Raw genomic sequence first — 15014 nt, 5'->3', positions numbered from 1 at the left:
GGAGAGGTGGGGACGGGTTCAACACCGACCCCCTGCTCCCAGCTCTGTCCCAGGGTCCCGTGGGACTCACTCACCCCTCCCACCGTTCCCTGCTCTTTTCCACAGATCCACGCACGGAGACACCCTGCCCTCTGACCCCGACCCTTCACCCCGATGGAGCGAACGCCCTGCTGCCTTCCTCATCCCCTCTGCTACCGCCCGGTATTAAACTCCGCCTGCCACTCCCTCGCCCGCCAATCTCTGCACAAACTACTGCAAAACTTTACTGTTCACAACACTTCCACAATTTGTTTTAGAACTGTACAGAAACAGGCCCTTCAGCCCACAATGTCCTTACTGAACATGATGCAAGTTAAACTAATCGCTTCTGCTTGCACATAATCCATATCCCTCCATTCCCTGCATACCCATGTGCCTAAATGCCTCTTAAACGCCACTATCATATCTGCCTCCACCACCAGGCACCCACCACTCTGTGTAAAAAACCTGTCCCACACATCTCCTTTAAACTATCCCTCTCTCACCTCAAAGCCGTGCCCTCCAGTCTCTGACATTTCCACCCTGGGAAAAAGGTTCTGACTGTCTACCCTATCTATGCCTTTGCTAATTTGATTTACTTCTATGAGGTCTCCCCTCAACCTCCCAACGTCCGAGAGAAAACAATCTAAGTCTGTGCATTCTCTCCTCACAGTTAGTACCACCTAATCCAGGCATCATTCTCGTAAACTCCTCTGCTCCCTTTCCAAAGTCTCCACATCCTTCCTGTACTGGACTGACCAGAACTGCAACCTAACCAAAGTCCGATATAGCTGCATCATGACTACCTGATTCTCATACGCAGTGCCCTGACTGACGAAGGAAAGCATATTGTACGCCTTCTTTAGCACCCAATCCACTTGTGTTGCCACCTTGTAAGCAGGTGGACAGAGAGCCCCTAAAAGTAATTGTTCGTGGATTGGAGGGATGGTGAGGGAGGTGTTTACAGTCAGGGACGAGGATCTGAGAGGGCAGGTCCTGCATCACACCTGTCAGTGGAGGTGTGGAGGTGTGGAGGCCCAGAGTCTGCCACGAGCTGCAGACTGTGGACCCGCTGATGAAGATGGGCTCAGGATTATTCTCAACCGGTCAGCATGGATGGCGATGGGCAGGGCGGCCTCCCCTCGTACTGCGTGCTCACTGTGGTTCTGTACACGCCCAGTGTTGACAAATCACGCCGTGCCGTGTGGTCACGGATCCCCGGCACTCGGCCTTTCCCGGGGGCCACACAGATAAAGTCGAGGCACTGTAGCGTGGAACTGTACATTTGCTCCACTCCCCTGGGCCTTCCTTGTCAGTGTGGGAAATTATTTAGAGAAAATTGCACTTCTGTCCATAGATACATAGATACATAGAAAATAGGTGCAGGAGTAGGCCATTCGGCCCTTTGAGCCAGCACCGCCATTCAATGTGATCATGGCTGATCATCCACGATCAGTACCCCGTTCCTGCCTTCTCCCCATATCCCTTGATTCCGCTAGCCCTAAGAGCTATGTCTAACTCTCTTTTGAATGCATCCATTGAATCGGCCTCCACTGCCTTCTGAGGCAGAGAATTCCACAAATTCACAACTCTCCGGGTGAAAAAGTATTTCCTCATCTCAGTTCTAAATACCCTACCCCTTATTCTTAAACTGTGGCCCCTGGTTCTGGACTCCCCCAACATCGGGAACATGTTTCCTGCATCTAGCGTGTCCAATCCCTTAATAATTTTATATGTCTCTACAAGATCCCCTCTCATCCTTCTAAATTCCAGTGAATACAAGCCCAGTCGTTCTATTCTTTCATCATAAGTCAGTCCCGCCATCCTGGGAATTAACCTGGTAAACCTTTGCTGCACTCCCTCAATAGCAAGAATGTTCTTCCTCAAATTAGGAGAACAAAACTGCACATAATACTCCAGACGTGGTCTCAGCGTGGCCCTGTACAACTGCAGAAGGACCTCTTTGCTCCTGTACTCAAATCCTCTCGTTATGAAGGCCAACGTGCCATTGGCTTTCTTCATTGCCTGCTGTAGCTGCATGCTTACTTTCCTGACACCCTGTATCATGTGTCGACCAGACTTTGAGAAGACGATGGCAGAGGTGCTCACTTTGTTTTTTTGGTCTGAAGATGATTTGTAAGGTTTTTTACACCCACAGTAAGGACAACTGAGCCAACCTTGAGCAGTGACCAACGTGTAGCATTGCTGCTGGGGCCCAACCCAGAGCCCTGTGTGATTCTGTGTCCCCTTCCTCCCACAGTTCACTTCCTCAGCTACGACAAGCCATTCATCAGCCTGTACTGCCAGCTGTCGGCTCTGCTGGAGCTGGATCTACTGCTGTCCCAGCAGGCGCTGCGCGAGGCTTTCTCTGATTCTGAGGTGGTGGCAGCCAAGCAGAGGCACCTGCAGGTGCAGGACTTCACCCAGGTGAGCTCCTGGGCCACAGGCACCAGCAGGTCTAGGACTTCACCCAGGTGAGCTACTGGGCCACATGCACCAGCAGGTCCAGGACTTCACCCAGGTGAGCTACTGGGCCACAGGCACCAGCAGGTTCAGGACTTCACCCAGGTGAGCTACTGGGCCACAGGCACCAGCAGGTCCAGGACTTCACCCAGGTGAGCTACTGGGCCACAGGCGATCGCGCTGAAGTGGGCAGGGGGGCACAACGTGGCCAGAGGTGGGGGGGGATCAGAGGGCAGCAGCTTGGTTAGAACCACCAGCTGAATACTACAAGGCTCACAGGGCTGCATGGTGGTGCAGTGGTAGAGCTACTGCTGCACAGCGCCAGAGACCCGGGTTCCATCCTGACTACGGGCGCTCTTCTGCAGGGGGTTTGTACGTTCTCACCGTGACCGGCATGGGTTTTCACCAAGATCTTCGGTTTCCTCCCACACTCTAAAGACGACAGGTTTGACGGTTAATTGGTTTGGTAGAAATGTAAATTGTCCCTAGTGTGTGTAGGATAGTGTTAATGTGTGGGGATCGCTGGTCGGTGCGGATTCGATGGGCCGAAGGGCCTGTTTCTGGGCTGTTTCTCTAAACTAAACTAAACTAAACTAAAAACTAAACACAAGTAGGGATGAACTTTGGGAGAAAACCTACCGCTGCTATAAAATCACACAGTAAAAGTTCCTTGGGAATATAAGTGGCAAGAAGACGAGTGTGGGGAAGGTCGGCACGCTGGAGAAGGCTAGGCTGAGCAATTAATAACAAAGATAATGTTTTTGTATCAGTTGTCATGGTGGAAGAGTTTGCTAATATCCCTCGATATCATCATTGGCTTGGTATAAGTGTAAATTGTCCCTAGTGTGTGTAGGATAGTGTTAGTGTGCGGGGATCGCTGGTCGGTGCAGACTCGGTGTGCCGAAGGGCCTGTTTCCGTGTTGTATCTCTAAACTAAACTAAACCAAACCGGACGGGTTAATTTCACATAATGTGGTAGAACTTACAAAACTCCCCAGCATCGGAGAAACAGAGCGCACTAGAGGTGGACCTGTTGCCAAGACCCGACAGACTGCAGGCAAGGGTTGGAAACGAAACGGCTGCAGAGATAGTGGTCCCATTGTTGACATCTTCCACAATTCACCAAAGTCCGGGAGGGGAACCGGAGATGGAAAGCAGCCAATGTGAGAGGCAGGAAGTCCGGGCCCATTAGTGTATCACTGATGTTGGCTGGGCACTGGGGTCAACAGTCAAAGAGGAAAAGGCCAATCGTTTAATAAAGCTGGAGATGATTCAATCTGGTCAACGGGGTTTTGTGAAGGGTGAATCATGTTTGACAAATTTGCTCAAAGGATTCAACTGGCAGAGTTGGTAGAGGGAACACTGTAGATGGAGTGTACTTAGATTTCCAAAAGGCATTTGACAGAGTGCCACGTAAGAGGCTGGTATTAGAGGAAATCTGTTAGAACAGGGTCAGAGTCTTGTATTAAACTATATAGAGATTGTGAACTAATTGTCTCATGGAAAACAGTGTTGGGATAAATGTGCCCTTTGAAACAAGTGGTCAGTGACAGAGAACAGTCTCGGGGATCAGTGCTGGGACTTTTGCCGTTTGTGATATGGTTCAATGATTCAGACACAGAGGGAGGTGTGCTGATTAGTACGGTTTATTGTAATATAAATGTACTTACTGAAAAAGACTGTGACCATCCACCTTATCAACGCCTCTCATGATTTTATAACCCCCTGGGGGGTCACCCCTCAGCCTCCTGGGCTCCACGAATTGTTAGCAGTATTTGACATGGAAGTGGATAAACATCTGAACAATCGAGGTGTAGAGAAGTGTTATGGAGAGGAGAGGAGTTGAGGCCACGTCGATCACCGTGACCGCATTGAATGTTGGGACAGGCTGGGGATGTCTCGTGACCCACAGTGCCTCCTGTTCCCTCGTGTTGGTGAGGAATCGCCAGGGCAGAAGCACTTCCCTCAGGAGGTGGCACGGTCCCCGCTCAGCCAGAAGTACTCGCTGGCCGGACCCAGGCGCCGTAATCCTTCTCGTGAGCCGATCCCGCACAACCTGAGCCGCCTCTCCTCGACACCCTTCATCTCCCTCCGAGATGCAAGGAAACATCTCCTGTACGGCCTCCTCCTCCACACCCTACACTTCTTCGCCCTGGTCCACCATCCGGACACTAAGTGGCGGTCAGAGTTGCCTTTTGGTCGCGAGAGAGCCCCCCAGTGGGGGTCCCTCTATGCAGGGATTCTCCCCCTCTACATCGAGGACCTGGGGTGGAGGGCACAGCACCGAGGAGTCCTCTACAACCTGTTTCTCTCGCGGTTCACAGACTCGCCAGCCGCCTGCCACTTTTGCGGGCTGGTAGAGTCTGCGTTCCACGTGTATATGGAGTGTGTGAGGTTGCAACCCCTGTTCCACCATCTAAAGGGGCTGCTCCTTGCCTTCTGGCTGAACTTCACACCCACCATCCTCATCTTTGGACACCCTGTGCGTCGGGGAGAGGGTAGGACTGAAGATGTCCTGGTTGGGTTGCTCCTAGGCCTGGCCAAGCTGGCCATCCGCGAGTCACAGCGCCAGGCGGAAGAGGGCTCTGCCCGAGTCAGCTGCCTGCCCCTTTTCCGGGGTTACATCCGCGCCCGCGGAAAGGGAAAGAGACGGGATTTGGAAAGGGACTTGGCGCTGTCCACGGGATCCATGGGGGATTTCCAGGACCGTTGGGCACCGCGTGGGGTGGAAGGTATCCTCAATGAGCATGGGGAAATAGTTATATAATATTTCAGAATATTTGTTTATTTTTGTATTATGGTGGTGGGTTTGTTTGTATTTTTGTGTGTGTAGTTTGTAAAAAGTTAATTTAAATTATTTTTTGGAAAAAAGAAAGGATGTGGCAGGGTGGTGCAGCGGTAGTGTTGTTGTCTTACAGTGCTTGCAGCACCGGAGACCCGCGTCCGATCCTGACTGCGGGTGGGTGCTGCCTGTGTGGAGCTTGTACGTTCTGCCCGTGACCGTGTGGGTTTTCTCCGAGATCTTCAATTTGCTCCCACACTCCAAAGATGTACTGGTCTGGGCCGAAGGGCCTGTTTCCGCGCTGTATCTCTAAACTAAACTAAAATAAAGGAGCAGCATCGAAGCTGCCCAGACCTCACTCAATGGACCAGTGCTGTTAAACTTCATTCACATTCAGTCGGCACTTTGTTTACAGAATAACATTCTGAGATGACACAACCCTTCACATCCCTGCTTACCTTTAAAACACGTTGTTTATTATAGTTCTGAAGGCGGAGGATTCCACAGGGGAAAATTCTACACTTCTGATGCCGCTTTGAAGTAACGGTTTAGAAAGCCAGCGCACATCTCGCAGACAGCCTTGGGTCTGACTGATTGTCTGACCCATCCCCTACCACCCGATTTAGGAGGGGGAGAGCTGGAGCCCCTGTGCTGGCCACAGGGTGTGACAGGAGCAAGGCCAGGAGCTGGGTGAAAGCTGCCTCTGTCTCCTACACGCCACAGTCTGTCGTAACAGGAGCTTGGGCTGTCTCGGTGGCCACAGCCTGCCCATCATCCCTCCAGAATTGGCAGCTGGCCGCCATTCCAAAGCTCGTCTGTTCCAGCAAATAAACCCGCGTGTGCTGCTAGGACCCGTGTCCAGCGTAGGTCCCGTGTCCAGCATTGGTCCCGTGTCCACTGTAACATCCATGTCCAGTGTAGGGTCCCGTGTCCACTGTAACATCCATGTCCAGTGTAGGGTCCCGTGTCCACTGTAACATCTGTGTCCAGTGTAGGGTAGGTGCCCAGTGTAACATCCGTGTCCAGTGTAGGGTAGGTGCCCAGTGTAACATCCATGTCCAGTGTAGGGTCGGTGCCCAGTGTAACATCCGTGTCCAGTGTAGGGTCCCATGCCCAGTGTAACATCTATGTCCAGTGTAGGGTCCTGTGCCCACTGTCACATCTATGTCCAGTGTAGGGTCGGTGCCCAGTGTAACATCCGTGTCCAGTGTAGGGTCGGTGCCCAGTGTAACATCCGTGTCCAGTGTAGGGTCGGTGCCCAGTGTAACATCCGTGTCCAGTGTAGGGTCCCATGCCCAGTGTAACATCCATGCCCTGTGGTGGGTCATATATGTGGGCCACACTAGGTACATCTCAGGCCTGGTTACCTGATCACAGACTGGTTCACATGTGCTCTGGGGCCTGGGTTCAGAGTACCCCCATGCCAGCACCAGCGGCCCCGCCTGGGCTCTCACTCCCAGCTGTGCGCTGCTTGGGTGTGTGATCTGATTCCAGGCCGCTGGGGATTGGGGTCGTACCCGGGGGGGTTACGGGACGATCTCTGTTCAGGGAACGCCTCCTTACCCGATGGTCTCTCTCCAATGTTTCAGAGAATGGAGGAGGTTTGGCGAGAGGTGCGGTGGATCATGGATGTGCTGCAGTACGCCAGGTACAAGCAGCCCCCTGGGGGAGTCCCGCTGCCACGGCTACTGCATTTCAGCTGCGACGGAGGGAAGGAGGAACTGCGATCTCCGGCCAGCCCCGGTTACCTGCCCTCACCAAGAGCCTCGCCAGAGACCAGGCACCAACATCTCAGTCCACAGGCAGGTAAGATGTGACACAAGCCCGGACACTGGGCACCACGCACCCTGGGTCTGTCCTTCGTTACGTATCAGCACTGCGGACAGCAGCAGTGTTTACTTGCTGCCGTAGGATTTGCCCCGACCTGCCCTGACCCCTGGTCTGAAGGGAATTGTTGCACTGAGGGCGGCCCAGTGATGCAGCGGGTAGAGCTGCTGCTTCACAGCGCCAGTGGTACAGGTTTGATTATGACTACAGGTGCTGTCAGTACGGAGTTTGTACGTTCTCCCTGTGACAGTGGGTTTTCTCCGGGGGCTCGGTTTCCTCCCACGCTCCAAAGACGTGCAGGTTTGTAGGTTAATTGGCTACTGTAAATTGTCCCTAGTGTATGGGAAAGAACTAGTGTACGGGGTGATGTTGGTTGGTGCAGACACGGTGGGCCGAAGAACCTGTCTCCATGCTGTATCTCTAAACTAAACTAAACTAAACTAAAGTCTGAAGAAGGGTCTCAACCCGAAATGTCACCCATTCCTTCTCTCCAGAGATGCTGCCTGTCCCACTGAGTTACTCCAGCATTTTGTGTCTACCTTAAACTAAACTAAATCTATGCCATTGTAGAATGACCAAGGTTTCTCCAAATTGTAAAGTCAGCAGTTGACTTGATCAGAATGGTGAGCACAGAGAGCTTTCTCCGTTCCGTGTACTCCAGTGTCATTTGTTGACAGGACAACATCCATGCCTGCCGACTCTGCCAGCAATTCAACCGCCCCGTCACCAGCGCAGTGCGGTCCTGACCTCCCATCTACCCTATCGGAGACCTTTGAACTATCTTTAATCGGACTTTATCTTACACTAAAAACCATACCCTTTATTCTGTACCTGTACTCTGAGGACAACTGAATTGCAATCGTGTATAAGTCGTTTCTTTGACTGGATAGCGCACAACAAGAAAGCTTTTCACTTTACATCGGTACACATGATAATAATAAACGGAATGAGAAATTAAACTAAACACCCCCCCCCCTCCCATCCTGTTCCCCGCGGCAGTGTTGAAGGGATCTGCCTCTGTTCCAGGTTCACCTGCGGCCGATGATGAAGATTGGTCAGAGGTACTTGTTTCCACTGCGGGTGCTCGTGATTCCAGAGCTCAGAGCCCCAAGGAGTTGGACCTCATCCCCTCCTCCACTGGTACCGGCAGCCAGAGACCCGGCCACAAGCTGCAGGACGGTCCTCCTGATGTTCTCGGTGCCCACGGGCCGCAGTGGCAGTGCCAGGGCAGTGGGCACCAGCCTGTCCCCCAGCCGCTCTACGACAGTGACTTTGTTCTCCCCAGCAGACAGCTGGAGCTACTGCACATCACAGAGAAGAGGCAGGCCTACTGTGTCCGCACCAGTGGCCTCGACATCCCACCCCAACCCTTCCACATCCAGAGACAGTGCTGCTCTCACCCCGAATCACTGCATGAGTGCCCAGCAGAACAGTCGACAAGTGCCCCGGGAGCGGGCAGGCATTGTCCGGACACGACTCACAGCCTGGGCACCTTGCCTCCGCCCGGCTGCCCGGCCCCAACACCCGACCCCAGCGGGCAGACGGACCGGCCACTGGAGAAGGGGGCATGGGAGCAAGGCCTGGACTCAGTCAGGTTGAGCGTTTACCCCCAGTACCAGACGGGGCTGTCCAAGGAGATGAGTGTGCAGGTGAGTGTGTCCAGGTGAGTGTGTCCATGTGAGTGTGCAGGTGAGTGTGTCCAGGTGAGTGTGCAGGTGAGTGTGTCCAGGTGAGTGTGTCCACATGAGTGTGCAGGTGAGTGTGTCCACGTAAGTGTGCAGGTGAGTGTGTCCAGGTGAGTGTGTCCACATGAGTGTGCAGGTGAGTGTGTCCACGTAAGTGTGCAGGTGAGTGTGTCCAGGTGAGTGTGTTCACATGAGTGTGCAGGTGAGTGTGTTCACATGAGTGTGCAGGTGAGTGTATCCACATGAGTGTGCAGATGAGTGGGTCCAGGTGAGTGTGTCCACGTGAGTGTGCAGGTGAGTGTGTCCAGGTGAGTGTGTTCACATGAGAGCAGGTGAGTGTGTCCACATGAGTGTGCAGGTGAGTGGGTCCAGGTGAGTGTGTCCACATGAGTGTGCAGGTGAGTGTGTCCACATGAGTGTGCAGGTGAGTGTGTCCACGTGAGTGTGTCCACATGAGTGTGCAGGTGAGTTTGTCCAAGTGTGTGATCAGGTGCATTTGTTCACGTGAGTGTGCAGTTGAATGTGTGTTAATGTGAGTGTGCAGGTTAGTGTGTGCAGGTGAGTGTGTGGATTAGTGTGTCCAGGTGATTGTGTTCAGGTTAGTGAGTGTTTCCAGGTGAGTTTGCAGGTGAGTGTGGCCACGTGAGCATGCAGGTAAATGTGCATTTGACTGTCCAGGTGAGTGTGTCCATGTGAGTGTGTCATTGTGAGTGTCCAGACTGTGTCCATGTGAGTGTGTGCAGATGAGTGTCCAGGTGAATGTCCAGGTGAGTGTCCAGGTGAGTGTGTCCAGGGATGTGTGTCGGTAAGTCCGTCGGTTCCGGATACAGGGAGTGGTCAGTGGCTGGAGCGGCCCCACCCTCAGTCCATCTCCTCCATTGTACACCTTCAATCTCTCTCCTTCCTCAATCCATCCCACACCCTGCCTCGCCCCCTCAGTCCCTGCCTCACCCCCCCCCAGTCCCTGCCTCACGCCCTCAGTCCCTGCCTCACCCCCCCCAGTCCCTGCCTCACGCCCCCTCAGTCCCTGCCTCACCCCCCCCAGTCCCTGCCTCACGCCCTCAGTCCCTGCCTCATCCACTCACAGCCCCAGCATCCACACGCCCTGCCTCACCCACCTGTCCCTGTCCCTGCCTCAACCCCCCATCCCTGCCTCATCCCCTTAGTCCCAGCGCCCACACACCCTGCCTCACCCACCTGTGCCAGCCTCACCTCCTGCCCCAGCTCCCACACACCCTGCCTCACCCACCTGTGCCAGCCTCACCTCCTGCCCCAGCACCCACACACCCTGCCTCACCCACCTGTGCCAGCCTCACCTCCTGCCCCAGCACCCACACACCCTGCCTCATTGCTGGCACTGAGCTCCTGTGGACTCTCCGTTCTGGGACTTTAACCTCATGGTCGCAGTGTCCAGGGTCCTGACCTCTGTACCTCTGCACGGTCCCGACCTTTCACCTGTCACCTTTGCCACTCTGAGTCTGAGCCGGCCCAGTGTTTGTGGGTTGAGGGGTGGGCTTGGATGCCTGGGCTTTGTGTGCGGTGCTGACCTTCCTGAACTAGCGGAGGCTCCCTCGGTCCATCGTCCGCCCCTCCCGTGAGTAACCGGCGTGTGTCTGCTCTTCCAGCTGTGTGTGAGCGACAGCACATGTGCACGAGAGATCGTTACATCGGTGATCAGGAAAACCAACGAGGCCGTGAGGAGAATGAGTGGCAGGACAGAGGCCCGGCTGTACCCAGAGGACCAGGTGCAAGACTTTGGCCTGGTCCTGTCCCTGGACAACTGTGACCAGTGGCTGCGGGATGACTTTGTGCCCCTGGCCCTGCACAACACCTGGACCAAGGGACGTTTGTGTGTCCGCATCAGGGACTGTTCCCCACTGCTCGCTCAGCAGGGGAAGGCAACCACTGTGTGAGGGGAGGGAGCCACGTCATGACTCTCGTCCCCACTCTGCTCCCACACTGGCCGCATTGTCTAACCAAAGCCCCATCAGCACGGACCACGCACGGATCATGCACGGATCACGCACGCTAAGGGCCCGTCTGCAACAAACCCCCTGATCTTACCAAAGAGCGAGACTGTGCTAACTTGCAACGTGAAGAGAGCGCCAGGGATTGTTTCTGGTGTTTGTGCCGGGAGTTTCTGTGGTGAAGCTGGAAGGAGGGAGAGAGTGCTCGGCCTGTCAGAGTTGGTCTGTATCTCCTCAAACTTTACTCAACACCTTGGACCTTTTCAAAGCAGGAGTGAAGAATCCACTGAGTGGAACATTCCCAACATGGGTGTGTATGGACTGAGCCCACGCAACTCATGACCCAACCCCAAAAGCTGAAAGCATGATCATCTCTTTGAATGGACATTGAATGCCCAGAGTGGCAACCTGTACTATTTATGTTTTATATGAAGGAGGCAGTTTCTTTGTTCATGTTGGGGAGTGGTGGCGTTTGTACACAATACTGGTTGCTCACACTTGTCTACACTGGCCCTCACTGGGATCATGTCCTTGCAGTAACGTGCATCTCCTGCAGCTTCCTCTCTCTCCTCATGGCCTTAGGCATCCATGAGAAGAGGAGGCGATGGAGAACATCTCATCTCCAGCAGTCTACAGCTGCACTGGTGCAGATCTCGGCTGGGGTATTAGTGTGTGTGTGGCCCCGGGAGCAGGCACCATGTTTGCTACTCATTGAACCGTGAAGGGAGGTAGGAGCAGCAGGTTCTGGTGCATCAGTCTTGTGAGCAGCAGGGTTGGGGAGGAGGCAGAGAGAGGACTCTCTTGCTCATTTATCTGTGGAGGAATGGGGCTCTCGTGACTGATGTTCTCTCCTTACGGATTGACTGTCTGTCGTCCATCTGCTCTAACTTCCTGTAGCTCATTACATATCCCTCAGGAGGTGAGCTAAGGAGAATGAAGGAGCAACCCAGAGCAAAGTGAGCTCTGGGGTTAACACAGTACTTCTCTCCTCATTCAGTGTGTGATCGTCAGGGGCACCACAGTCTGAACAAAGACAGGAGTTTCCCGATATCTCTCGCCTCAGCCCTGAGCTCCATCAGAGCCACACTCAAATCCTCCTGTGATGGGTCTAGTCACAGAACCGTACAGCACAAGAACAGGCCCTTCGGCCCACAATATCTGTGTCGAACATGATGCCAAGACCAACTCTTATCTGCCTGTACATGATCCATATCCCTCAATTCCTTGCATATCCATGTGTCTATACAAAGGCCTCTTAAATGCCACTATTGTATCGGCCTCCACCATCACCCCTGGCAGCGGGTTCCAGGCAACCACCACCCTATGTGTTAAAAAACTTGCCACCCACATCTCCTTTAAATGTTGTCCCTCTTAGCTTAAAGCCCTCTTTATTTGATTTTTCCATCCTGGGATAGTGGTTCTGAGTGTCCACCCTATCTATGCATTTCATAATTTTATAATCCTCTATCAGGTCTCCCTGCAACCTCCAGAGAAACCTTCCAAAGAAAACAATGCAAGTCTGTCCAACCTCTCCCTGAAGTTAGCACCCTCTAATCCAGACAGCATTCTGCTAAACCTCCTCTTCACCCTTCCCAAAACCTCCACATCCTGCTTGTAATGGGGTGACCTGCACACAAAATTCCAAATGCAGCCCAACCAAAGTCCTATAAAACTGCATCATGATTTCCACACTCTGATACTCCTGATCTCATACCCAGCCTATGAAAGCAAGCATTTACCATATGCCTTCTTTACCACTATTTGCGTTGCTATTTTCAGGGAGTTGGGGACTTGGGCACCAAAACAAATGCTTTCCATTCCAAATGATGACATCATTCCAAATGATGTTTGCTCCTCTGACCCACCCGACATCCTACAGTCAGAAAGGTCGTGATCAATTTCAGACGTCATGTGATATCTTCCGCTCTCCTCCCGTTTCATCATTCCAGAGAAATATTCCTTCCAAGATACTACAGACCACTCTCCCATATCCATCAACAGCCTTCTGCATTCCAGGGCACCCGCTGTAGGAGATGCACCACCTGTCCTTCCACGTGAAGCAATGATTGACTTGTGTTTCTTCAGTTGTAGTGCATTCATTGCATCCAATGTGTCTCCTTAATCTGGGGAAACCTGGCACAGATTGTGTGACACCATACGCAACATTCCACTGGCTCAAAGTTTTCGATCCCTTCATATAACTTGCATCAAATTCAAACTCTCCCAGGGCAGGGACAGCACTGGATAGACACAGCAAGAAGCTTCCTCTACAGTCCCATCACACACTCCCAGCGCATAGTCTGGGCACAGAGTCCTAGGGTCAAACACAGAGTGAAGCTCCCTCTGTACTGTCCCATCACACACTCTCGGGATAGGGATGCATGAGTCCGGGTGCTGGTCCTAACACTGTTGCACATGCTCTTGCTCTGTCTCTTGCATGTGATGTTTTGTATTGTGAGAGGATTCTCTTTGGAACCAAAGGGGCAAACTCACCTCGTGAAGAATGTTGGGATGCAGCGTACACTGTGACGGTGCCTGCCTCACCCTGGGCAGAGCCAGCAGCCTGAGTAAAAAGGACAAAGCATTGGCTTCTGCCTTGCCTGTACGTTCCACTGACCATGTGAACGGTGGTTGAGGCAGGCGGGTGCACGTTTGGGGCAAGGGCCCAGTGTGGACCAGCACAAAGCAGCAAAGTACAGCTGAGGGTTAGAAGGTTCAAAATGAGGCAATCTCTCTGGGGAAAAGGCAACACTGCTCATGAGGGAGAGCACCAGTGAGGTGCACCATCCTTGGGAGGTTTTATGTTATAAATAAAGTTGAGAAAGTTGCCAGTTCTTACCAGACAGAAAGTGTGGTTTTACCTCAACCGGGGCCGTGCGCGATGAGAAGCAAAGTTCAGGCTGTGACTTCCTCTCTACAGTTCAGATTTAAAGCTGATATCATTGATAGTTGGTTTGATGTAATCAAGTGAATTCATTTCTGAATCCAATATTGTGTGCTGTGTGTGGAATACTGTGCTGTGTGTGGATATTGTGCTGTGTGGTGAATACTGAGCTGTGTGTGGAATACTGAGCTGTGTGGATACTGAGCTGTGTGTGGAATACTGTGCTGTGATGAATACTGAGCTGTGTGTGGAATACTGTGTGGAATACTGAGCTGTGTGTGGATACTGTGCTGTGGTGAATACTGAGCTGTGTGTGGAATACTGTGTGGAATACTGAGCTGTGTGTGGATACTGTGCTGTGTGGTGAATACTGAGCTGTGTGTGGATACTGAGCTGTGTGTGGAATACTGTGCTGTGTGGTGAATACTGAGAGCTGTGTGTGGAATACTGTGTGGAATACTGAGCTGTGTGTGGATACTGAGCTGTGTGTGGATACTGAGCTGTGTGGAATACTGAGCTGTGTGTGGAATACTGTGTGGAATACTGAGCTGTGTGTGGATACTGAGCTGTGTGGAATACTGAGCTGTGTGTGGAATACTGAGCTGTGTATGGAATACTGTGTGGATACTGAGCTGTGTGTGGAATACTGTGTGGAATACTGAGCTGTGTGTGGATACTGTGTGGAATACTGAGGCTGTGTGTGTAATACTGTGTGGATACTGAGCTGTGTGTGGATACTGTGGAATACTGAGCTGTGTGTGGATACTGAGCTGTGTGTGGAATACTGTGTGGATACTGAGCTGTGTGTGAATACTGTGTGGAATACTGAGCGGTGTGTGGATACTGAGCTGTGTGTGGAATACTGAGCTGTGTGTGGATACTGAGCTGTGTGTGGAATACTGTGTGGATACTGAGCTGTGTGTGGATACTGAGCTGTGTGTGGATACTGAGCTGTGACAATAGACAATAGACAATAGGTGCAGGAGGAGGCCATTCGGCCCTTCGAGCCAGCACCACCATTCAATGTGATCATGGCTGATCATTCTCAATCAGTACCCCGTTCCTGCCTTCTCCCCATACCCCCTGACTCTGCTATCCTTAAGAGCTGTATCTAGCTCTTAAGAGATAGATAGATAGATAGATAGATAGATAGATAGATAGATAGATAGATAGATAGATAGATAGATAGATAGATGGATGGATGGATGGATGGATGGATGGATGGATGGATGGATGGATGGATGGATGGATGGATGGATGGATGGATGGATGGATGGATGGATGGAGCTCTTAAGGATAGCGGAGTCAGGGGGTATGGGGAGAAGGCAGGAACGGGGTACTGATTGAGAATGATCAGCCATGATCACATTGAATGGTGGTGCTAGCTC

The 15014-nt window shown here is 52.4% G+C and overlaps 1 protein-coding gene across 7 annotated transcripts in view; it reads left to right on the top strand.

Moving 5' to 3' along the window:
* LOC144603986 (ankyrin repeat and fibronectin type-III domain-containing protein 1-like) overlaps positions 1–14643 on the top strand; it is a 183412-nt gene extending 168769 nt beyond the window's left edge. For 6 of the 7 annotated variants that reach the window (XM_078417931.1, XM_078417933.1, XM_078417932.1 and 3 more), the window contains 4 exons: positions 2279–2445; positions 6853–7069; positions 8090–8739; positions 10401–14643. In XM_078417931.1, the coding sequence (XP_078274057.1) occupies positions 2279–2445; positions 6853–7069; positions 8090–8739; positions 10401–10688 (1322 nt within the window). In that variant the 3' untranslated portion in view covers positions 10689–14643. The remainder of the gene's footprint in view (positions 1–2278; positions 2446–6852; positions 7070–8089; positions 8740–10400) is intronic. The other variant, XM_078417930.1, reaches the window with a different exon arrangement.
* Positions 14644–15014: the final 371 nt, after the last annotated feature.

The sequence above is a fragment of the Rhinoraja longicauda genome, chromosome 21 (assembly GCF_053455715.1).
Source record: "Rhinoraja longicauda isolate Sanriku21f chromosome 21, sRhiLon1.1, whole genome shotgun sequence".
Lineage (NCBI taxonomy): Eukaryota > Metazoa > Chordata > Chondrichthyes > Rajiformes > Arhynchobatidae > Rhinoraja > Rhinoraja longicauda.
This window is presented reverse-complemented; position numbering and strand designations above follow the sequence as displayed.